This window comes from Sander lucioperca, chromosome 14, assembly GCF_008315115.2.
Source record: "Sander lucioperca isolate FBNREF2018 chromosome 14, SLUC_FBN_1.2, whole genome shotgun sequence".
NCBI classification, from domain to species: Eukaryota; Metazoa; Chordata; class Actinopteri; order Perciformes; family Percidae; genus Sander; species Sander lucioperca.
In genome coordinates this window covers 27,104,062-27,129,443 of record NC_050186.1, presented here as the reverse complement: position 1 = coordinate 27,129,443, position 25,382 = coordinate 27,104,062, and the positions used below count along the sequence as shown (strand labels likewise).

General features: G+C 40.8%; 2 protein-coding genes across 4 annotated transcripts; one reads left to right on the top strand and one right to left on the bottom strand.

Annotated features, from left to right (window-relative positions):
- Positions 1 to 2,693: 2,693 nt before the first annotated feature.
- On the bottom strand, positions 2,694 to 4,498 carry htr1ab (5-hydroxytryptamine (serotonin) receptor 1A b). Its single transcript, XM_031277571.2, has one exon. It carries the CDS (start codon positions 4,203 to 4,205, stop codon positions 2,955 to 2,957), a length of 1,251 nt encoding a protein of 416 aa, XP_031133431.1. The 5' UTR covers positions 4,206 to 4,498; the 3' UTR covers positions 2,694 to 2,954.
- Positions 4,499 to 6,933: 2,435 nt separating this feature from the next.
- On the top strand, positions 6,934 to 23,686 carry rnf180 (ring finger protein 180). 3 transcript variants are annotated; one of them, XM_035991604.1, is made up of 10 exons: positions 6,934 to 7,040; positions 10,585 to 10,679; positions 10,951 to 11,046; positions 12,425 to 13,177; positions 13,705 to 13,827; positions 16,536 to 16,761; positions 18,380 to 18,505; positions 20,453 to 20,670; positions 22,874 to 22,886; positions 23,248 to 23,686. In XM_035991604.1, the coding sequence occupies exons 2-8, from the start codon at positions 10,623 to 10,625 to the stop codon at positions 20,647 to 20,649; spliced, it is 1,578 nt and encodes a 525-aa protein (XP_035847497.1). In that variant the 5' UTR covers positions 6,934 to 7,040; positions 10,585 to 10,622; the 3' UTR covers positions 20,650 to 20,670; positions 22,874 to 22,886; positions 23,248 to 23,686. The 3 variants fall into 3 exon arrangements, with proteins under 3 accessions (XP_035847497.1, XP_031133429.1, XP_031133430.1); XM_031277569.2 differs by lacking the exons at positions 22,874 to 22,886; positions 23,248 to 23,686 and having other exon boundaries at positions 20,453 to 20,787; XM_031277570.2 differs by lacking the exons at positions 10,951 to 11,046; positions 22,874 to 22,886; positions 23,248 to 23,686 and having other exon boundaries at positions 20,453 to 20,789.
- Positions 23,687 to 25,382: the final 1,696 nt, after the last annotated feature.

Below are 25,382 nucleotides of genomic sequence, written 5' to 3'. Positions count from 1 at the left end.
CCAATTTAAATATTCTTTTTCCCCAAAATTCAGCCTGACATATTTGATTTTTGGACACTATAGTTTATAATAAAGTTATGTGGGTTTAAACAGTGCATGAGTTTGTAATCCCGCCAATAGTTCAAAGAGGTTATTCAGCCACACATGGAAGCTGCATAGTCACCATCCTCCACTCTTGACAGCTTCCACTAGAAAAGTGTCCCATTATGTGCCTTGCTTGAAGGCTCTGCAGTATTTTAGGCTAGATGTTTAATGCCATCATTTCCACGCACAGCCATAAGTAGTTTTCAGCCGCTGCGTGACAACTATATCTGCACAGAAAGAAGAAAACTCCTGAAGAATCAAAAGATTTGAGTTTAAGGAACGAGACAACAGTGTGTGTGGGGGGGGGGGGGGTCTTCTTATTTCAGTGCGGATGTCAAACACCCCCATGTCAGTGTTTATATATATATATATATATATATATATATATATATATATATATATATATATATATATATGCAATGGTGTCCTGGATAAGAGTGTTAGTTAAATGCTGAGTTCTGCATATTTTGATCCTTCATTTTTGATCCTCTAATCGTACAGATACAGAAAAATACTTTGCATATCTATAACCTGAGACGGGTGCGTCGGAGGGGGAGAAGTAGGTCAAAAGTTGCAAAGAAACTCCCGCACACTGTCTAACTTGCAAAAAATAAATGCAATAGTAGGCAACGTGTCAGTACTGGACCTTCATCAAGCAAAACAAAGTGTTCCATCCTGAGAAGCCATCTTTTGTAGGAGGTGACTGTTTTTCTGCACCAATCAACAACTTCCACATGGAATAAGACATAGATACACATTCATTTCCATTTCCATCACTATAGATAGCGCTTACATTTAAATACAACACTCTCTATAGTATCGCAATTAGATTTATTTTTTGCAAGTAAGACAGTGCGGGTGTTTCTTTGCAATCTTCTTATTGTCACATACACAGTATTAATTATTGAATTATTAACCCTTGTGTGGTCCTCGGGTCAAATTTGACCCGTTTTCAAAAAATATGGCTTTCTTTCAACCAAATTGCCCAAAAATAACATTAATGGTTCCATACATGAAACAGGCTGTAATTATGCATCAACATACATTCCTCTGATCTTAATTATTAGCTAAAGTAATTCATCATTTCTGGGGGTTTTTTAACTCAAAATTAGGCATATTTTAATATGAATGAGGTTTATTGACCACAAATTCCAAACATAAGTGTAGACCTAGCGGTGATAATAAGTCGGAATGAAGTTGGCTTAGAAGATGCAACACAGAATTGGAAAATGTATACTTTATGCTTTATAAAACAGGCAATACAGACCGGGAAGACAACACTAAGTATTTGAGCATGTGGAGTGAAATACAATAGTATTAAACTAATGATATTTTCATTATCTATACATCTCATCATTGAGATTGAGATGGCTCTTTTGATTTTTGTTCACATAAGTACCCCTACTTCTAATTGTTATTACGGTATTATTAATAGGCTGATATTTATACCAAAAATAGGCTATATATATATATATATATATATATATATATATATATATATATATATATATATATATATGAAATATATGAAAAAACCAAGCACTGCTATGTCAAATCAGACATTCAGCACCCCCGCGTTGCCCAAAGGGAATCATTCTTTGTTTCATGACCACATTTTCAGACACTGTGATGATTCGACACATGCAATGATCATAACAGGCAACTGCTGAATTACTGGCACCTTTTTCTGATGAAATCCAGCCACTGGTTAGAAAATAAAGAAACATACTCATCACAATGTCAAAGAGGACCAATCCCAAATATATCCAAAGATACTCCATTTATACTGACATAGAAAAGCAGAAATGTTTGACATTTTAGCTTCATGAATGATTATTACCTTCAGAGTTCCATCAGTTCGTACAGAGCTTGGCAAAAAAAAAGGCTTTCTCTTTTTCTGCACCCCCCTCAACTTGGAATACACTGCAGCAGGATTTAAAGCTGTCCAGCTTGATCCCGCTGGGGGATTTTAAACTCATTTTAAGGGCAAAGGAAAAAAGCATCTTTGGAAACTTGTTCTTTTTTAGTATTTTAGTGTTTTAAGTCTTCTTGTACTTGGCACTTTCATTTAAATATCATCTGTACAGGCGCCTGGGTAGCTCACCTGTTAGAGCGGGTGCCCATATATAGAGGTTTACCCCTCGACGCAGCGGCCACGGGTTCGACTCTGTCCTGCGGCCCTTTGCTGCATGTCATTCCCCCTCTCTCTCCCCTTTCATGTTTTCAGCTGTCCTATAAAAAAAATAAAGGCCTAAAATGCCCAAAATATATATATATATAAAAATTGCCTATACTATTGGTAAATGTATCTGTCTGTCTGTAACTGATTGTTGTTGTATTGTCCCAAACAGGTCACTCTTGAGAATGAGACCCTGTGTCTCAATGGGATTACCTTTATTATTTAATAATAATAATGAATAATAATAATACATTTATCAAAATTCTTATCATTTCATTTTCTGCTGATTGTATGTTGAAGTCAGCCACAGGACATACATTTTCACTCCCCCCTCATTTTATATATTTCTTTAGAAACCATATCATTTGCAGAATTTAAAATCTGTAGGCTACATACATTTCAAAATCAGGACTTCTGAAAAAACTGTGAAAAAAAAGGACTTCTTTATTGAACATTACAGAACAGGATGAGGAACATGGAAGCATCAATCAAAGACGATCACAGCTTTATCTATGCATAGGCTACAGACATCTGTGGGGATGTTTCACACTGATAACGACGGCGATGATCAGATGGAACAGTAGAATCAGTTTTCAGTTTTATAGCATCATTCTGTTTTCAGAACAATCTCTTTGTGCCGCTTTTTTAAAGGCTGTTGGGTTGTTGGTTTTTTGTAGGGGCTGATGGCCCGTCACGGTCTGCAGAAATGACACTTGATTATTTTCTTGAACGCGCTCTGAAAGTCTTTGTTGAAGTACGCGTAAATGATGGGGTTGAGTAAAGAGTTGGAGTAGCCCAGCCAGTTAATGACATCCTCCAGCCAGCGGGGCATGTAGCACGACTCCTGGCAGAAAGGCATGACCAGGGCGACGATGAAGAAGGGCAGCCAGCAGAGAATGAAGGTCCCCATGATGATGCCCAGGGTCTTCACCGTTTTGCGCTCCCGGGCCATCGCGATCTTCCTCTTCGCTTCCGTCGCCTTCTCGTGCCTGCTCTCGAACAGCGGCACTGCGCTGGGGGTGTTGGGCAGCGGCAGGTTGCCTCTGGTGCTGCTGTGCACTTCGATGATCTCCAGGGACTCGCCGTCCTCCGCGTGTTTCACCGCGCCGTTGACGCTCGCCAGCGGCCGGGGCTCCACGCTCCTTTTCCAGCTCTTGCCCTGCGCGTCTCCGGGAGTCTTTTTGTGGAACGGCGCGGGGGACAATGCCAGGCAAGAGTCGGACACTTTCTTTTTCTCCGTTTTACGCACAGTCCTCCTGATCCGAAACCTGGCGGCTTTGAATATCCGTCCGTATAAAACAAGCATTAGCGTCAGCGGGATGTAAAAAGCCCCGAAAGTAGAGTATATAGTGTACCAGGGGTCTTGCCTGATCTTACACTGCTTGGGGTTGGCCCTGTCCTCTGCCATGCTGCCGGGCTGAGAGCGCATGATCAACATCGGCGGCACCGAGATGGAGAACCCGACCAGCCAGGTGACGCTGATGAGGACGGCGGCTCTCCTCGGCGTCCTCTTCTTCATGTACTCTATGGGCTCCGTTATCGCCCAGTATCTGTCCAGAGCGATGGCGCACAGGTGCAGGATGGACGAGGTGCAGCACAGCACATCCAGAGAGATGAAGATGTCGCACGGGATCTGCCCGAGAGTCCAGCGGTTTAACACCTGGTAAAGCGCCGCCATGGGCAGCACCAGCACCGACACCATCAGGTCCGTGACAGCCAGAGAACCGATCAGGTAGTTGGCCACATTCTGGAGAGACCGCTCCAAGGCGATGGCCGCAACCACGCACGCGTTTCCAAATATTGCGCACAGAATGAGCGCGCCGAGCAGAAAGGATGTGAGCACTTGGTAACTCAGCTTCACCTCCTCGTCTTCAGGTTTGGGTGTTTTGTTGGAGGAGTTTTCAAACTGAGACCAGGCTGTCGTGTTGTTTGTGCCCTCCATTGTTGTCCAGTGTTTTCGGAGAGCTTCCGTTACTTTATGGAGAGCCCGGTGGGCATCACACCGTCGCACCTTGGAGAGCGCATAGCGGACTGCTGGACCGTGTCGTGCAGCAGAGAGAGTGTGAACTGCGAGTGTCGGCTGCTGACTGAGAATGATGCTGCGCTTTTATACCAGTGATGGAAAATGCGTCATGTGTCCGTGAGGATGTAACAATGTGGCTGTTTGTGGCTGTTCAGTCGGCAGCTGAGGTAGTGAGGATGTGGGAGTTATTAAATAGACACATAGTCTATACAAGCTTCCATGTGTTCCTTTTGGTTATTTTTTTTTTTTTTGCTCGACTTGCTGCAAGTCAAATCAATTTGCATGTTTTTTTTTTTTTTTTTCTTAGTTGAACTTTCTTGAAACAAGTGGATTTTGCCATTTCGGTGAGAAAATAAGTTTTAGAGAAATTTTCCTTTGTGTCATGTGACACTTTTTGAGTCTCGTTTTTTATTGATGTCAGCGAACTGAACTGCGAATTGGAAATGATCATCCAATGCTTTTATTTCGCTAACACTCTTTTTACTTGCATGAACAAGAGAGAGCTTTACAGTCTACAGGCTGTTCAGAACTCTGTATCAAGGCTTAAAGCCGCCTGAATATGATAAACGATTTGCTCTATGCGCACCGCTCGGTAGGGCGCAGAGCAGAGCGCAGAGAGCAAAAGCGCATCGCAGGTATTCGTCATCGAGGGCGGCAAGGAAGCTATTTCTCGTTGCCAGGTAACGACAGCTGCTATCTCATTGGTTGCGCTTTTCGAAAGGTCAGCGGCAACTAGGTCAAAAGTTGAAATGATTTCAACTTTGAGCGCAGCGCAAAGCGGCAAATCCGAGCGGTGCGCGACGCCAGGGGTACCGCAGCGCTTAGTTGGGCGGCACCGCTCTCCCCACAGGAAATCAATGGAACGACCGGTGCAAAGCGGTTTTGCCGCCAGTCATGTGTAGGCGGCTTTACCAATTCATTTTAAAATCCATTTAAAATTCTGTTCCGGACACCCAGGCTGTGGAATGCACTGCCCCTCTCTTTACCTTCTTTGAATTCCGTTGATTCTTTTTAAAAAAACAGTTAAAGACACTCCAAAAAAGAATGCACGGGCCTTGTAAACTTAACAGTTATATAAAGGTATTCTTGCGTTAAAAATAAATAAATACTGAACATCATTACGATGAGTATTTGGGTTGACTGTATCAGAATGCATGAGTTAAACTCAAACAGGAATTTTTGTGTGTACTGCACTTTGTGTGTAAATGTACTGCCCATAGTAACTAAGTGTATTTCATAGGATTTTAGTTAGGCGAGGGTTTTTAATGCTGTCTGATTTTATGTAGGCCTATCTATGTTTTTCCTTTGCATTCTTATGTCTTTTATTTATTGTATTTCATGTTATTGTTCAGCACTTTGTGATTTTCATCTGTGAAAGGTGCCATACAAATCTTTACTCAATTACTTACAGTACACCGACACTGTGTGTCTATTCTAAGGAGAAATTAAACCACACCGTTAACAAACTTGCATTTGCTTTAATAATAATGATAATTATTGTAATAACAAATGAATTTAAAGTAGAAACTTTTGCGGAATTGACTCTTTCCCCGACGTACAGAAGTGATAGTATTGTTTATGAAGTTAAAACATACCACAGTTAAAAAGAAAAGGAAATGCTTTAAGTTGACCGTGTTACCAGTTAATATATGCCTATTGTTCATAATCATATTTGTATGACCCTAATGACAGTGGAAAGTAGGGAGGCGCTACTCTCTACTAGAGTCTATTCAGCACCATGGTCAGCGCCCTGCGGCCGACAGGCGTCACACCGCCACCTGGCGGCGCTCCGCTGTCATAACAGTTACGACATACTTTGTTATTTTGAGTTATTTGAGTGGCACTAACATTGTGAAAAAAAAAAAATAAAATACAGACATTACAGTATGCAGTATGCAAACATAATAGGCTTCACTTGTGATAGAACATTAAAATGATGTTAAAAGAAAGGTTGCCACGCAGGTGAATCACAGATGAATGCTGTGACTTTTCTATTTTTATTTTTATTTTTTATCTTTCGACAATAATAATAATAATAATAATAATAATAATAATAATAATAATAATAATAATAATAACAATAATAACTTTATTTATATAGCACTTTTCAAAACAAAGTTACAAAGTGCTTAACCATAAAATTATAACATGGCAGACCAACAATGATAAAAACAATTTAAAAAAAAAAACAATAAAAAAAGAAAAGAAGTTTTTCATTATTAAAAAAAGGAGCAACACGAGTGAATAAGTATATATATATATATATATATATATATATATATATATATATATATATATATATATATATATATATATATAGTATAGAACAATGCATGTATTAGTAAAATATGGATGCTTCTATCTACATGCATGAATTTGTTTTATTCACAGAAAAAGTGTGAGAATTAGGGATTCTTCTTAAGAGTAATACACAATTGTACTAATACAAATCCCATTATTTTTCTGGTTAATCATTACAGTTTCTCGATTACGCAAATAAACAGTAATACATTACCTAATGTTTAACCACATATATTAGAAAAAATTGCATACAAAAGTAAAAGAGAGTGGCAAAAATGACACAAAATGTATTTTGTCGTATTGGTGTTATTTTTGGTCTATTAGACTTTCCGTAGAGTACCAGTTTTTATGACGTCACAGCTGTGCTTAAAGCGTAAAGGCTGCTTAACTTTCTTGTTTTGGAGCACAGGATTTCTTCGTTACCACAACTCAAAAAGTCGTCCCAGCTGTCAGGTAGGCGAGAATGCATAATAAAAATATTCACACGCTCAGTGTCATTTTCTTAAGTAACGTTATGTTATTTATCGCTGAAAACGCCACAAGAGAGTCTGTTGTGGTGGTTAACAGAGCTATAACCAAGTTAGCAAAACATTGTTTTTACTCTGCCACCGGGATTGCTAGCTATGTGCTGTAACTTAACGTATATGCTAACACACGTTGTTGTTGTTCGACCACTGTAGAGAGACGGGACATCCTGTCAACACCTGAATACACACTATAACGTTAACTATTAACGTTAAGTTATTATCACTTCATAGCCTGATATCGGAGGCTCAACAGGCTTTAGAGCATTGTGTTGCTAATAGAGTGTATCTCATGTATTTGCATTTGCCTAACAAGATTTTCCTCTCTGAATTCTAAAGATGTTTCCTCTAAAAATAGTCACATCCACATGAATGTAGTCCTACAGGGTGCAGCATCAGGTTACCCTGTATGTAGTCTCGCATTGCCAGATCTATCTCCACAGCGCTGTGGAGTAAGGTCTGGCTTCACTACACATACTCTACATTCTAGGATAAGAGGAAAAACGCTCTGTTTTTTTTTTTTTTGTTGCATTTCTTTAAACCAATCACAATCGTCCTGTCGGCGCTAAGCTCCGGACGCAGCGACGGCTGCTAAATGGTCTCGGGTAGGAACTAGAGCTGGGCAATATATCAATATTATATTGATATCGTGATATGAGACTAGATATCGTCTTAGATTTTGGATATCGTAATATCGTTAATGGCTTAAGTTGTGTCTTTTCCTGGTTTTAAAGGCTGCATTACAGTAAAATGTCATTTTCTGAACGTACCAGACTGTTCTAGCTGTTCTATTATTTTTACCTTTACCCACTTAGTCATTATATCACCTAGGGGTGTAAGAAAAAATCGATACACGAGTATCGCGATATTTTATTTTGCAATACTGTATACATTTTCAAAAAGGCAATATCGATTTTTTTTTTTTTTACGTTCAAAAGTATTCATGTAAGACAGTTGTTCATGTTTTATGTTGTGTTTAAACCCCCTACCGCTAGATGGCTATGCTGAGACGCACCACTAGTGTCCTTGCCTAACAGTGCCTAGCAGTGCCTGACTTTTTGCTAGAAGCTAACAATGTAGCTATGGCTGAACTTTGGCCTACTTTAGCATATCAAAATGTGCTCACTAAGAACCTGTGAACCACAATCCCAAACTGGCAGTTTGAGTTTCTGTGTACTGAATTGTTTACCTAAAGTAAACTTCTTTGACTTTTATGAAAATCATTATACTTATATAAATATAAATATAAAAAATCCCAATATATCGCCTTAGGCACAGTATCGAAATATACTGCAATATATTGAATCGTGACCCATGTATCATGATACGTATCGTATCGCCAGATTCTTGCCAATACACAGCCCTAATATCTACATTACTGAAGATTATTTATCTTGAATCTCATTGTGAAGATATTTTTGTTAAAGCACCAATTGTCAACCCTAGAATATCGCTACAATATCGACATCGGCGTGTTAGGACAAGAATATCGCGATATCTGATTTTTCTCCATATCGCCCAGCCCTAGTAGGAACTTGTTTTGGTGGACCATTTGCACCTTTCAAAAGAAAACGCCACTTTCAATATTAAATGAAGTTAACTGCTCACACAATACAGTAACACTAGCTATTTAAATTAGCTGGATACATGGTTAAATGTCCATGACGTTTCACTTCTGGGATTTCTCCGGTGCCGCTGGAAATTGCACCGGATGTCACTCTTTTCGGCCGGATGTCCGATGCAGACAAGCCCATAGACAGTACGGACAAGCCGGAGCTTGAAGAGCCACCCATATCATTAAGGTCTCCTGTTTGGGAACACTTTGGTTTCCCAGTGAAATACGTCAACGGACAAAGACTAGTCGATAAGACGAAAGCAGTGTGCCGACGTTGCTCAGGAATGATCGGGTATGTTTCTGGCAACACTTCAAACTTGTTAACGCACTTGAAAAGGCATCACGCGAGTGTGAACTGAAACTGTTGATTCTGCACTTGACACTTTGGAAAAGTTATATATATATTTTTAATATGAGCAGGCCTACAAGCTGGGATTGATAATGCTACACTGTAATCCATAGTTATTTATTTATATTTTTCATTATATTTTATTACGTGATAGTGGTTTGAGACTGAGAGTATTTTATTTAGTGGAGAACTTTGCAGCAGTATTTTATTTCTTATTCTTTTTTATTTTAAATATATATTATTTATTATATTTTATTAAAAAGTGTTTAAAAAAGTGTAAACAAATTGTTAAAAAAAAGTGTATAGTAATAAACAACCTTCAGTTTAATGTTTGCATTTCTTTCCCTTACTGTACCGAAAATGAACCGAACCGTGACTTTAAAACCGAGGTACGTACCGAACCGTGATTTTTGCATACCGTTACACCCCTACTGACAGGACTATGTGGGAAGCGGCATGTGGTTATGTTAATTAAGGCCTCTTGGTTTGCGGCTAGCTCTAGCTTTTTGCTGCCCATAAATATGATTACTTGAACATATCCAATGTGATATTTTCAACTAGACAGTGTTTGATTAAACCTCATACAAAAAAAGGCCTTTGCCCAAATCAGAGCCCAAAATTGAAGCTCTGACCCACTGGAGCTATCTGCTTTGGAATCCCCTACTGGCTGTCAGAAAGACATGTCAGCGAAACGTTAGTCTATATCGACGACATTCCACCTCCAGGATTGTTCAGGTGCCGCCATAAATTCCGCTGGATGCCCCTCTTTTTATGCCGGATGTCCGTTACCTTCCGCTTTCTTTGCGTTGGTGTTCTAAACTCCGGTGGATTTCTGAGGACTATGGTTAACTGCTCCTCAGATCTCTGCAGGGTAAATCCAGACAGCTAGCTAGACTATCTGTCCAATCTGAGTTTTCTGTTGCACGACTAAAACAGCTTTTGAACGTACACACGTTCCACCAAAACAAGTTCCTTCCAGAGGCTATTTTGCAGAGGCACAGTTAGCACTGCCCAAGACGATTGTGATTGGTTTAAAGAAATGCCAATAAACCAGAGCACGTTTTTCTCCCATCCCAGAATGCTGTGTGGACTAGCCAGACCCTCCTCCGCAGCGCTGTGGAGGAAGGTCTGGTTAAACCTAATTTGCTCTTACCAGTGTAACACCATGTGTACTAACTTAGTCCATAGCAATCCCACCAGTCGGTCCCAAAATGTCCCAGTTAGAGAGTAAATGCTGTAAAAATATTCTTTGTAAATCTTTATAATCATTCTCCAAAAGAACCGAGCCTTGTCACACGGTCCAAATTTTAATCCAAACTTGCCATTATCAGCGTGTAGCTTGCTAGCTTTAAGGTTGTTGTTGTTTCCTGAAGCGAAGGGATATTTGAGAACAGCAACACACAGAGAGCGGAAGTTGAGGTACATTCCGAAAATTGTTTCCCGAGAGTGTTAGTTCAGGTGTGTTTTTCAGTTTTGTGTCTTGACTGTCAACATCCTCATCGTCAACAGCTGGACCGGAAACTAAGACAACCTGAAGAGAGAGAACCATGCTCCGCTGCAGGAGGTGTCGGAAAGGCATCGTAGACTCCACTCGTTTATCGATGGTTGGTGAAAATGTTGTGTTACTGATGTGTTTAGCAATTTGGGTCTAAAGTTGCTTCTAAGTTGCGGTGACCATTTTTTCACTATTATCTTGAATTGTATAGACTACATGATTAATCAGTAACCATTGTTTGGGGACATCGCGGTTGGGAAAGCGCAAAGATAACAGCTTGTGTTTCAGTCATAAAAAAAAGATGGCTGGCTATCAGCGTCAGAGAAACCGGGCTGATGGGAGCTGTTCTCGCTGATTGTGTGTCCTTTATGTGGGAGCAGGTTGAGGCCACAGATGAAAGCTCAGCTGCTCCTTGCAGTATTTGGCACGTTGATGTGGACACGCTGCCAGAGTGGATCCTCGCCTCAGTTCACCAGGTACTGCTAAGGGCTCCTACACACTGGCTGCGTGGCGTGAGCGTGTCAGCTGCGTCATGGCGTGTCCGTTTTTTATTTCGGCTCCCATGTTAACAGGTTAGAGCCTGCGCACTGCCTGCGTGACACGCGCGGCTCAAGTATAATTATTAGAGATGGCCCGATACCATTTTTTGCTTCCCGATACCGATACCTGAACTTGCGTATCGGCTGATACCGAGTACCAATCCGATACCAGTGTGTCATATATTTGACTATATTTTAACAACTGTATACTACTATTCCTGTATGGATGTGATATGATTTCTATCTTTGTTGTCAGTCTGGCTCAGGTTAAACTCCTGCCACAGAACTTTCTTTTATTATGCAGTTTGACAGTCAGTTATAACGGAAAAAGAACATAAATAAACTACTTTAACGTAGATTTTCTTTAGGGCTTTATTACGTGGTATCGGATCGGTACATTAACTCCAGTACTTCCCGATACCGATACCAGCGTTTTAGGCAGTATCGGAGCAGATACCGATACCAGTATCGGTATCGGAGCATCTCTAATAATTATGATGTTTCCCTGTGAATTATATTCTTCATAGGGATGTTAATGATGGCTGTTATTAACTGACAATAAGATTTTAGACCGACTAAAACTTAAAATCAGTTAAACAGTTAAAAAACAATATTATTAAAACAAAATTTTAAAAAGTTATTAAAGCTTTTTTTGCAAAATAGAAGTACTATCATCGAAAAATCCAAACAGTTCTGTGTTTAATCTTCTAATCATTTCAGCTGGACTTGTAGGCCTGTGTATGGTTGGGTATAATTTCTAATAAAACATTCAGTGGTGTAGTCTAATGTATTTTAGCGTACTGTACTATATAAATATATGGATCAGACTGGACGCATCAAAGTGGGGGGTCTGGGTGTCCTCCCCCAGGGAAATATTTAGCGTCACAGACTTCATTTCCTGCAATCTGATTGACTATTTGCACCAACTTACGGTGGAAATACCTTTTTTATTTAGCCTATGCGAAGGAAAACACAGACGACAATTCAAAACATATCAAAAATATAATGGAAAGTATGTTGTTACGTGTCATTGGGCATTTTTAAGTGGGTATATGGAAATTCTGGAGCTTTGTTAGTGGGTATACGTAGACTACAGCACTGAAAACGTATTTTATAAACTACAGGATTTTGGGTGCAAAAATCCTAAGGTGTAAAGGAACTAGTAACTTAAAGATGAATGTAGTGGAGTAAAAAGTACAATATTTCTCTCTGAGATGTAGCGGAATAGAAGTAGAAAGTGGCATGATTTCATTTTCAAAAAAACATTGATTTAAAGATTCAAGATTTTTTTTGTGTATCTGGTTTCTGTCTAAAGGCCCAGTGGACTGTAGGAAAACTGAAGTGCCAGAACTGCGGCGCTCGTTTGGGCGGCTTTAACTTCATTAACCGCAGCGAGTGTCCCTGCGGCCGAGACGCCACCGTCCACCTCAACAAAAGCCGCGTGGATCGCGACCACAAACACTACGTCCTCATCGTCCAGCCGAGGAGGACGAGGCCCGAGAAAGAGCGGCCTGGTACGCTGACGGACGGCCCTCAGAGCAGAGATCAGAGGTCTGTGTTTAACAGGACCGCGCTGGACGGCGTGCAGCTCAACTGTGCCGCTGTCATGTCCCACATCAGCCCCGCGGAGGCCTCCAACTCCCCGACCGACAGTGAAAACCCCCCGTCGTTCTCTTTCAGTCCTCTGTACTGCATCTCTCATAGGAGACGCTGCAGTTTGGAAGATGATTCTGCCGTCGGGGCGTGTTTTTGCCCCGTAAGCCCTGCAGTCAAGTCTGTCGTCGAGAGTACAAGGACAGGGACACATGGGTCTACGCGGCCAGCCGTCCCGCATCTCACAAGTCAGCGGTTTGACACCGACGGCGACGCCTCAGTCGCCGGCCGTCGGTTTGTTTCTGGAAGGACACGGCGGTCACGTCTGGGCGGACAGCCGCTGCGGACGGCGGAGGAGGTGGAGTCCTCCCCAGAGACCACGGCTGTCCACCAGGAAGTGTCTGCTTCGGCCCGGCTGTTCCACAGAGGGAGGTCCGTCTCGGACAGTGCAGCCGAGCAGGACCCGGAAGTGTCGGTATGTCGCTGGGATTTACTTGGGGCGTTGAAATGAATGATTGCACCGATTAGGGCCAGTGTTGTAGTCGAGACCACCTAAACCAAGACCAAGTCATTACCAAGACCAGGGTTTGAGGGTTTGAGACCGAGTCCAGACCAGACCAGTGCCAGACAGCCAGTTCTTCGTCTCCTGTCTCCCGCATTCACTTTCTTGGGGCAGGGAGAGAGGGCGGTTTACGGTAACAAATTTCAAATTTGATATAGGTCAAGTTATTGGTTGCATTTGCAAGTTTTAACACATAGGCATAAATCCGACAATGCACAAGCAATTTAGCGATATCCCTGCAGTTGTGGTCTTGACCGGTCTGGTCAGGAGTGCTCTTTCCAACAGCAAACACCATAGTTTTTAATATGTGTGTGTTTGCTCAATGGTACTTGCGTTAAATAATCATGATTTCAATGTTTTTTATTTTTTCCATAATCCAGCAGCCCTAGTGTCGGGGATCAGGACTCTTGATGTGTGTGTAATATGTCTTACCTTCTCAGCCTGAAGCCCTCACGGCCTCCCCAGCCTCAAACAGACTGAGCAAGAGAGAGAAGAACCGCCTGAAGAGTCTCCGGAGGAAACAGAGGAGGAGAGAGCGATGGCTGCTCAGCCAGCTGGAGCAGGTGAGAGGGCAGTTATTCACACTGACACTGTGGGATTAATTCAAAGTGACTTCCACTGAACAAAAAACGTAATCCCTTTTACAGACTCATCAAATAAAAAAGCCCAGTTTTAAAGGTCCAATGTGTAGGAATTTCTCCCATCTAGCGTTGAGATCATATATCGCAATCAACTATCTCGCGCCAAGCGGTTCTAAGTACATATTACAGCTACGGTAGCCTTTACGCTGCATCTTAGCCTATCTGTTTAAAATGTAATAACTTACTTATTATATTATGTATGTTTTTTTTTTTTTACAAATCCTTTACAGAAGTATTTTACCGCAGTAAAGAGGGTCTTTTCATAAAACTGTAGTGGGCAGAGGTAGAAAGTAACACATTCCATTTACTCACGTTACTGTAATTGAGTTTGTTTGTGTACTTTTACTCATTAAAGTAGTTTTTAAAGTCTGTACTTTTTACCTTTACTGAAGTATGTTTGGTTTGAAGTATTGTACTTTGCTACATTTTAAATCGCATTCGTTACCGAGTAAAAAAAATTAAATTAAAAAAAGGTAGCGTTTTTTTTTTTTTTTTTATCGAAAGCGGTGTTGTACCTTTATCAAATCGCAAAAGATAAATGAGTATAAAAAATATGAATAAGATATTAAATAAGTATAAATATAAAAAAGTATGTCTCCCTCGGCTGTTAAATGTAACTAAGTAACTTTTACTCTGAGTATATTTTAAATTAGCTACATTTTACTTTTACTTGAGTCGAGTTTTATACCGGTAATTTCACTTGTACTTAAAGGTACGCTGTGTAGGAATTTCTCCCATCTAGCGGTGAAATTGTATTTTGCATTCAAACGAATAGTGCTCTCTAGCGCCTTGCTTTTTCAAATGCGTGTTGCATCTACGGTAGCCGTTATGTACCAAGAAGCTATGACAACATGTCTTCCAATTTTCGCTTTTTTGGCGACGAGGATTCCTTCTCCTGTGGCTCGGCATAAGTATGATCCTCCATTATGATCTAAAGTGCAGTGCAGGATTTCAGATTTGCCGGAGCAGTGACAAGCGCCTCTCACTGAGCTTCTTCTCCGTTTTCAGCTGGTTTCAGTCACATGACGCTGGCTCTGAACAAAAACGCGTTGTGGATTAGCTAGACAGGTAGACTGGTGCTTCATGTCCCTCTCAGCCATTAGAGTTTTTCAAAATGGCGGAACGACATGGAAACCTCCTTGGACTTGCCCGTCTGATGTTAATACAGATAAGAAACCCTTCGCTTACGAGGATATAGTCAGATCATTGGCAGAGGTCATTTTATACCAATGAAGACATATTTATGAATGAAGACATTGATTTTAGCTAATCAAATACTTAAAACACTACACAGTGTACCTTTAAGTAAAAGTTCATCAAAGTAATTGTACGTTTACTTAAGTAGAATATTTATTCTTTCCACCAACGTGGGTGGTGGGTGACGTAATGTTGTCCATGTTGACACAGAATGGCTGCCAGCTGGTAACAAACAATCTCGTATAACAGTTAAACGTTAAGCTGAAATATGTTACTGAAAACATTTTAGCATTAACCCAATCTTGGTTAATATTTGATCAGCGCTGATTTACAGTTTCGTCAGTTTTTTCAACCGCTGTCCTTTCAATACAGGGAACAGTATGTCGCCCACTTACTGTTCACAGACTATCATATTTCAGCCAAACAGTGCTCTAAAATATGTTTCTGAACACATTTTAGGTGAGAAACAGGTAATTCATTAACCGAATCTTGCCTAGTTTTACAGTGTGGTCTTGGAAGTTTGCGTTGACACATACTACCAACTAGGGCTGTAGCCTGGCTCCGCCCTCTTATGTACTTCCGCTCACGATGACGTTGAGGCCGTGCGCTAGAGTTGTAGTTCTGTGATGGCGGCGGAGAAAGATGTGAGCGAAGCCATTTGGTCCGTTGTGGCAACGCTGCCGAATATCCAGAAGTTAAAGCCCGAGCAAGAACAATCTTTGCTGAGTTGTGTTGGTGGCCATGATGTTGTGGCCCTCCTCCCCACTGGGTTCGGGAAAAGTTTGATTTTCCAGCTCGCTCCGTTAGTGGTGAAGGAGTTGGCTAAGGCTAACGCTAGCGATGCTGAGCCGACGTCACGACCAAACGTTAGCGATTGGTTATGGCAGATCCAGAGTGGCTCTGGGCAGATCCAATAGTTTTAAACTTCAACAGAGTACCCGCCTTCAAGGAAGTTAACACTTGTCAATGGAGAGTGGCCAGACTGTACCAGAGTCTGATAGGACCAGGCTACTAGGGCTGCACGATATGAGGGAAATATGCCATAACGTTGTTGAATATCGCGATAACCATATATTACTTGCTTATAAATAAAGTGTACTCAGTTCTGCATTTCGGCTGCTTTCAGTATTCTGCAAAAATACAAGAAACTGCTTGTTTAATTTAAAACAAATGACAGGAAATGATTTCCAACATTCTTTAATTGAACAAATTGAACATCGACTCTAAAAGGCAGCACTGAAAAAGAACGACAGTTACATTTGCAGTGCAGTTTTCTACTGGAATGTTTTTTCAACTAACACAAAACATCTCTGTGTCTTTCGTGATATGGTGCAGCCTTTCGCGATGTGTTTATTGCAGCAGTTGGGGTGTGTGTGTGTGTGTGTGTGTGTCTGTGTCCATGTCTGTCTGTGTCCGTGTCTGTGTCCGTCCAGGCTGAGAGTGTGAGCGGTTCACAGATGGACAATGAGGAGGAGGAGGAGCACAGAGAGGGCCTTACCTGCGCTGTGTGTCTGGAGGTTTACTTCAGCCCGTACAGCTGTCAGCCCTGCGGTCACGTCTTCTGCGAGCCGTGTCTCCGCACAATCGCCAAGAACCGACCGACAAACGCACCCTGCCCTCTCTGCCGCGCCCTCATCTCACACACCAACCCGCACCACGGTGAGCTTCCTCCAGGACTCCTGCGCCAGAATTCTGGACATCCTGTCCTTTTCCTATCTGCTACCACTGTTAATTGATTAGTAAATAACCAGAAAATTAATAAACGATGATTGTATTGTTATAATCCAAAAAAAAAAAAAAACATTTTCTGGCTTCTCCAATGTGAGGTTTTGCTGTTCTTCTCTGTTTTATATGATTGTGAATTGAATATCTTTGGGTATTTAGACAAAACAAGCAATTTGAAGACGTCACCTTGTGTATTTTTCCACAGTTATCTGACATTTTATAGACTAAATGATTAGTGGTTCTTCCCATATCTGCGTGGGTTTTCTTCAGATGCTGTGTACCCCCAACACAGTCCAAAAACATGCTGGACACTCTGAGTTGCCTGTAGGTGTGGATGTAAAGGGTGCTTTAAGGTCCTGCGGAGGCTCCACGCAGAGCTTTCGCCGTAGCCTACGTAAGTGGCCTGAAGTTTATACTTGTGCGCCAATGTGCACTGGTGTGTGCGTCGATCTCTTTAAAGTTCCAGTGTGTTAGTTAGTTATTCATTATCAAAATCTGCGATGCCCGTTCACAAACTTGTCCTTTTTCCATGAATATTTACCACCACCATCAATTCCAAGTATTCTTTTTGGCTTGAAATTTTACATTTGCATTTGCATGAACTGGGGTAGACGCTCCATATTCATGCGCCATCTTGAAATACATTGGCTGGTAAGGGACATACAGGATATACTGCTCCGCCTTTCATGTTTTCGCTGTCACATGATAAACTCACAGATGCTGCTAATGCTGCTAATGGGTATCGTAGCTTCCCGGCCCCGGGCAAGTTTGAAGAAGGAAAACATGGAGGACCACACGTATTCAAAATCCAAATTTCAGGAACAGGAGTCTTCTTCTTCGCCCAGAAAAGATAAAGGATATTGAAAAGAGCAAGAGACCAGCTTTTTGAAGCGTGAAGGCTACCGTAGCTGTAATACGTACTTTGAACTGCGTGGTGAATGCAAGAGTTGATTGCGATATATGTATGTGTGTGTGTGTGTGGGGAGTGTGCGGTAGAGCGAGTGAGAGAGTGACGGCGATTTGCTTTGGAGCGAGTACCAACTCTAGAGTCTTAGTGGTGCTTTCTGACCACTGTGGGAAAGTAGTAGCAGGAGAAGTTAACCCTCTCCTTAATTTCATGTTGTCTATGGAGAAGGAGAACCAGGAAATGAGTAGGAGGGAAATGCAATGCTACCAAGCCGTGGCGAGCGACTTGTAGTTAAATTTTTCGTGAGGTGCACATCAGCCTACGGCGTATGGTCCGTGCCTCCACGTACCTACGTACGAGTAGATTTAACGCAGAAGCATAAATCACTTAAGTGTGACTAGTTTTCTGGCTGGGTAGACTGGTGACCTGTCCGGGTTTCCCTACAGTATGTGTTCTGGAATAGGCTGCAGTCCTCTGCCACCCTGCACAGGATAAGGGGATACACTGGATGGATACAAAAAAAGCAACATATTTATCACATGAATCGTTAGTCGCAGCCCAGCCTTGATAGAAATGAACTATACGGCACAGTAATAAGGAATAATGGCCTGATTGACTGTAGGCACTGTTCTCATTCCACTTCAGAGCTCAACGAAACCGCTAAGACCTTCTTCCCGAAGGTGTACTACGCCCGCAAGCAGAACTTCCAGAGTGCTTTGTGTGCAAAATGGCCTCTGCCCAGCTGTCGCAAGCGCTTCCGTACCTTCTGGGGTGAGAAAGTGTTTGTAATAGTTGTATATCAGCATATTCTTTTTTTCTCTTCTTTTTTTTCCCAGAAAGTAGTTCCAGTATAATCTTTATTTATCCCCAACTTATTATCCCGAGTAACCAAAATGCTTTTTCTGCAAAGACATTGTTCAGTTTACCCCTAAATGTAATGAGAAATGTAATGAGAAAAATGTCTCTCTGTATGACTGACCTCATTTTCACCCTTGCTTCACGTTGTGCTATGACGTCATTTAGTAAGAAAGCAAAATTTGTATTGCTTTGCCCTACAATTTAGTGCCAATAATAACCTTTATCATTACAGCAGTTGACAATTCAGTCCTACAAACGGCTTTACAAACATGAAAACACCAGTACTATGACTTACTGGTTTGGAATATGGTGTTATAAATTTTCCATGCAACACTACAAATGTCCTACACTACTACTAGCATCGGTTACGCTTTACTTGAAGGTATCTACATAAGAGTGACATGACACTGTCAAGAACGTGTCATAAACATTAGGGGTGCACGATTCAGAAAACGTCACGATTCAATATAGATTTTTAGGCTCAAGATTCGATTCAAAATCGATTTACGATTCAAAAACGATTGTCGATTCAAAAAAACGAGTCACAGTATGTAAATGTAGTTACTTTTCCCATGTGATTGCAGTAGACATACAATAAAAAAAAAATATGAATCGATTTTTGGAGTTCTATGAATCGATTTTGAATCGGTAGAGATTTTTTTTTCGATTTTTTTGCACACCCCTAATAAACATTATAAACAAGTCATAAACATTTATGACATAACGCTTCTTCGTTTTTTGTCATGACAACTTAGGGTTAGGGTTAGAGTTATAGTCTGACAGTGTCATGTGTTCATGACAGTGTCATGTCACTCTTATGTAGATACCTTCAAGTAAAATGTTACCCTGGCATCAATAAATTCAACGAATTATGGCATTCTTCAATGAACAAAGTAATTTAGCCTCATAATTTATGGAGATGCCAGTATTAACAGGAAATCATTTAAAGGCAGGGTTGGTAATGTTGAAAAGCGAGCAAGATTTTGAAAGTAGCATCTCCTCGGGGCTCTGTCTAACCCCTGCCCCTGCCCTCGGGGCTCCGACACACACAGACGGGCACGAGCGCCGCTATGTCGCTGTTTCAGAGCAGAGATTCAGTCTTTCTTCTCTTTTCCTTTTTAGCAGGGCGGGCAGTTGCATGTAACCGCAGCAGTGGCAACTTTTTTTCCTCCATTCTCCAGTAGACTTGCAGTTACTCTGGCGGCGACAACGACGCGCATTGAGCTCAGGCTACATGGGAGGGATAGAGTACGCACAGAGGGGCAAGGAGGCATTTCATTGGTTCTTTCCAAGCGGACCGCGAGGCAGTGATTGGTGGGCGTTTTTACAAGATTACAGCAGTTACAGATGACAGATCTTTTTCACTCCTTTTTAGAGCCTATCGGTTATTTATTGCTGTCGGGGTGTAAAGACCATTTCAAACAATATATATATATATATATATATATATATATATATACACCAACCCTGCCTTTAATGAAACTGAAATGTAATTTTCTATTTGTTTCATTTTTGCTTTAAATGCAGAATTACTGCCAAAATGAAAAATCTTGTTTAGGTATTTCCTGATATTAGATCATTAAATATCATAACTATTAAAGAAAATGAAATGGAATTGGACTTTTTGACCGTTATGATAGTGCCAGCCCTTCTATTTTTTAAACAAGACATCAAAAAATACCCCCCCCCCCCCCCCTACACAGTTTCCTTTGTTTCAGGAATGAAATTGAAATTGCTCACTACAGATAAATCCAGATGTTTCAATAAATTACCAAACACAAAAATCCAAACCAGCATAAAGAGAAATTGTGTTGAATCACTTATGAAACCAGATGATAATGTTTGCCTGTCTAACTTCAGGAGAGCCGAGACAGGCAGCGGCGGCGAGGAGACGCTGGCACTTTGTCCACGGAGGTTTCACGCTGAATGCTTTGGACTTCACCGACATGCGCGGCTGGCTCTTCGACATCGGCCTGGTCATCGTCTACATCCACTCAGTCAACTGGATCCTGGCTTTCCTGTTCCTCTGCTTCCTCATGTACTACTTCTTCTTTTGAGACAATGAGGAGCGCTCAAGAGTTTGCAGTCCAGGTGTATAACTGCCGGCGCATCCACATGATACAAGCCTTCCGTAGTTCCCAACCCCCCTGCACACAGTTGCTTGTAACTAGAGCTGTCAGTCTTCCTCTATAATACCATTCAAATTTAATTTGTTGTTATTTTTTTTAATATTTGCATAATATTCTAATATTTAATGCTCATATGCAGCCTGTTATTAATATGTACTACACTACTCAGGCTTATGCACTATAAGCATGTGGTTGTTGTTACACGTACTGTCCACTAGAGGGACTTCCAACATCAGCCTGGCCTTGAAGGGGATCTACGTCACGGCGCATTGCATTTCTGGCACAACGCTCTCTGTTTACGTTATTTTCCACCACGAGCACACAGCGACAAACACAAATCAACAGAGAACTCTGTAATGTAACATTATCTAACAGGTGTATTGACACGTGTTGTAAAGGCTAACATTGCTCGGTTAGCACAACAACATCATGTTAGAAAGCACAGCCGAAACGATTTGCCATAGACTAAGTAACAATAGTGTTAACCACAATGCTAACAGCATTGATAACTAAGCCAAACGGTGCTGCCACTACTATTTTAGTGATTTAAAAGCAACCTGTTTCTTGCAGATTGTCACGTTACTGAGAAGACAGCTGTTAGAAGGTAATATATGAAGTCAAAGCTAACTCTGACAGCTTTGAATAGTAATTTCAGCATTCAAATAGTATATTGTGTCAAAATAACGCGTTCATTTCGATTAATTAATCTGAGAAAAAATAACGCGTTAAAAAAAATAACGCAGATTAATCCATTCCATATTGAACTTTGACCCGGAGCCGTTCTAGCCATTATTCAACTGTAAAATGAAGGAGGGATACGAGAATGCGCTGCCTGGATCATTGATTGGAACATTTACGAAATCCGGTGCTAATACGGCACAGGTGCCTTCACGACCTGTATCTACCAGACCGAATAGCAACGCGGATTTCGGCGCCTCATTTCGGTGCCACTGATATGTCTGCGCTTCTCTCTGATGCTCTGAAACAGACGTTACAGGCAACAGAAACATCGCTGCACGTGACGCTAGTTAACACTAGACTACACTCAACAGCAGCTAACGTTAGCCTACTGCTAGCTAGTAGCTGGATTAAACACGGTTACAATGCTGACAGCTAACGCTAAACGGTGTAAAGTTTGACTGTATTTTACCGTAGAGGATTCAACACCGGTATGTAACAATGTGCAGCTGCCGTTGTCGGAAAACCACAGACAATTCAATGAAACTGGTAACCTACAGGCTTGTGGTGCATTCAAAGTTGTTGTTAAAGGCCCTTTTCCCATCTGGTAGTTGTTTTTCTCATTCAACAGCAATTTACTAGTGAAATAAGTTATGGTTATAGTTATTACATTATTATTAAATCATTTAATTTTGACCATATGGCCTTAGCAATAAACAAGCCGTTCTTTAATGTTGCCGACTGTTGTTTAGTACCCTTTTTTTTTTTTCTTTTTTTTAACTTTCTTAAAAAGTATCGGTTAAGGCACCGGGCAAAAATTATGTATGCGATTAATTTAGATTAATTAATCAAAGAGTATGTAATTAATTAGATTATTTTTTTAATCGATTGACAGCCCTTATATATATATATACATGGACTCTTCAGAAGAGGTCATTATCTTCGCTCGATTTTCTGCGTGCAAAAGTTGCCAGACGACACCATTTTCTGAACATTCAGCCATACTGAGAAACACAGAGAGAGTTGTGTGGAGCTGATAGTCTTAATTAGCTTTGTATCAACTCATTTGGCAATGGCTTGAATGTAACGGATGTTCATTAATATCAAAAAGTTACGCACTAAAGCTTTAAGTCACCAGTTGGAGAGAGTTAAAAGTCAAACCTGTTATAATATGTCTCAGACGTAGCAGAGCTGGTTGTGACGTATAAGAAGCGAGGAGCAGAAATATGAACATTTGCTGGTTTGAAATTTGCACGACTGATTCGAAAAGTTAACAATATGTGCTAACTGGCTACAAACTATTTTTGAAAATGTTATGATGATTTAAACAGTGTTAAGTACCTATGGTGTAAGTGCATGTCTCCAGGTCGGTTGGTTCGTCGATATGCTCTTGTAGGACCAAATTCTCCTTAGTGAGAGAATTGCTGGTGTTACTTTCATCAGACCGTCTGTCTGCCAAAGCATTTTTCCCCAGCTGAAAATGCTAGGCGCTAGGGCTGAGCGATTATGGGAAAAAATATAATCACGATTATTTCGGTCAATATTGAAATCACGATAATTGAACACGATTACTCGTTTCCTTCTGGAAAGATGTTGCAATTATTGAACTTAAAAAACTGTGGAAAAAGTTCAATAAATCAACAGTAAAAAACATACAACTGTGAAATTTGCCTTAATACCTTTCCTATTTAAACTTTATTATTTCATTCAGAACACAAGAGAAAATAAGAGTTTACTTGCGAAACGTAATGAGCTAAATAATTGTTTTTCTCGATTATTCTGTTTTTTGTGATCATTGGGAGCCGAAATCATAATCACGGTTAAATTTCGATTAATTGCACATACTAGGCGCTCTTCTGAAAAAACACCCAGCGGTGGGAGCTCTATAGCGCTTTGGAGGCGCAGCAGTTTTGTCAGCTGAGGCTGTGAAAAACTCTTAGTTTTAGAGACTTTTGGTGACTTACATAGAAGTATTTAGAGAAATCTCGATCGAGGAGAATTTAGAATTAAACAGTACGGTGCAGTGCCATCTCAACTTCTGAACTTCCTGTCTTCCTGTACGTGTCTAAACTCAGGCTGGAGGTGTTGAGCTCAGCTGAACTTTCAATGAAAACAAAGATATCGCGGGCGCCGTAAACACAGATGCTTACCTAAATCATTAACTCCAAAAACCTCAGAAAAGACTGAAACAATGTCAGCCTGACCAAACTGCAGTAGAGCCTATCCTCAGGAGTGTTCCTATGATAGGAGGATGTGTTATGTGTTAACTTCCTCCCCTGCCGGTGGCGGGATGCAGGGGCGGAGCGGGGTGAGGTGTGGCTTCTGGGGCTCCAGTCCCGAATGTTTTCTCAAAAGCCCCGAATCTTTTAGGTTTTTTAACTTTGTGTCATTTCCCCTCAGTCTCTCTGGCAAATCTGGACCGGCAAATCAATGGAGCAGAAGTTCTATTACTGGGGAAATGACACAAAGACACTCATTTTATGAACTCTACTAAAAAACGTTTTCAAGATTAGTAACGCTGTTTACTTCCTAACTTCCTAACCTACCTATGTAACTTAAAAGTAGAAACATTAGACAATTTTTGCCTCTCTTTAGGTGGCAGAAGTGAAAATAAGTCATCCTCAACATTTGTTTTTTTCTGGCTTTAGAATGATGAAGACAGTTGGACAGCAATTAGATATGAAAAAAGGGATGTCTGCTTTACACTGTGATTCTTTTTCCTTAGCAACTATCATGTTTTTCCCTAAAATTCTACAAATTTGTAGGCTTCCCCACGTCTGGACTGAGCCTGGAATGTTTACGGCGTCTGGGAGCGCTTGAGATCGATAATATAAAAGAAGTGAGATGCACTGCTGCGAATGTTTTGCTGCAAATGTTTTGCTTCTACATGTACACGTTGTTTTATTTACGAAGTACAGGCATGCTCAGAAATGAAATATCTAACCAGTAAAGACAGCAGCAGTTGTTAATGGATGTGATTGATTGATTAATTTGACTGATTGAGTGGGCTAGAAAAGAACAAATGGAAAATCAGATACACAAATGGGTAAAATACCTGTTTTAGTATGGTGCCTTTGCTTAGTCTGTGCCTTCTGTTTATACCAAATAATATGAGACTGGAATTGAGAGTACAGTATATTTAAGTTTTAGACACAGAATACGCTGTATTCACAGAGGGAGGCAGTCAGTGAACGCTTATTGTGTCTCTCTCTCTTGAAGGAAAATGCTTACAAAAGTCTGATTTAAAAAAAAAAGATTGGCGTTCATATTGTGTGAAGAGGTAATTGTATATAATAAAGGCAAAAGGTATGTCATTTGAGCTATCTCTGCATTTTTAAATTCAAACATATGGGGTCAGGTTTTTCTTCTTTTTTTCTTTGGTGAGAGAAAATGAAAAAATAAATCCACTGCATGTGTTTACATTTTGTGTGTGTGTGTGTGTGTGTGTGTGTGTGTGTGTGTGTGTGTGTGTGTGTGTGTGTGTGTGTGTGTGTTCTTGTTTAACTATATTCGTGGGGTCCAAAACCCGGGAATATAGTATACTTGTGGGGTCCCGACAGCTTTGTGGGGCCAAAATGCTGGACCCCACAACTTCAAAGGGCTGGTTGAGGGTTAAGACTTGGTTATATGATTAGGGTTAGAATTAGGTTAGGGTTAGGGTAAGGGTTAAGGTTAGGCATTTAGTTGTGATGGTTAAGGTTAGGGTAAGTGGTTAGGGAATGCATTATGTCAATGATGGGTCCCCACAAAGAAAGTGAAACGTACTGTGTGTGTGTGTGTGTGTGTGTGTGTGTGTGTGTGTGTGTGTGTGTGTGTGTGTGTGTGTGTGGGGTATTTTTCTTAACATGTTTGTTCCTTTTAATCTTTTTTGATTTTGCTGATGAAGACTGTTGGAACATTTAGCTACGTATCAGTGAGATATTTTTCTCAGGAGTTGGTGAAAACCAAAGCAGAGCTAAAAAGGAGAATAAATAATGGATTTA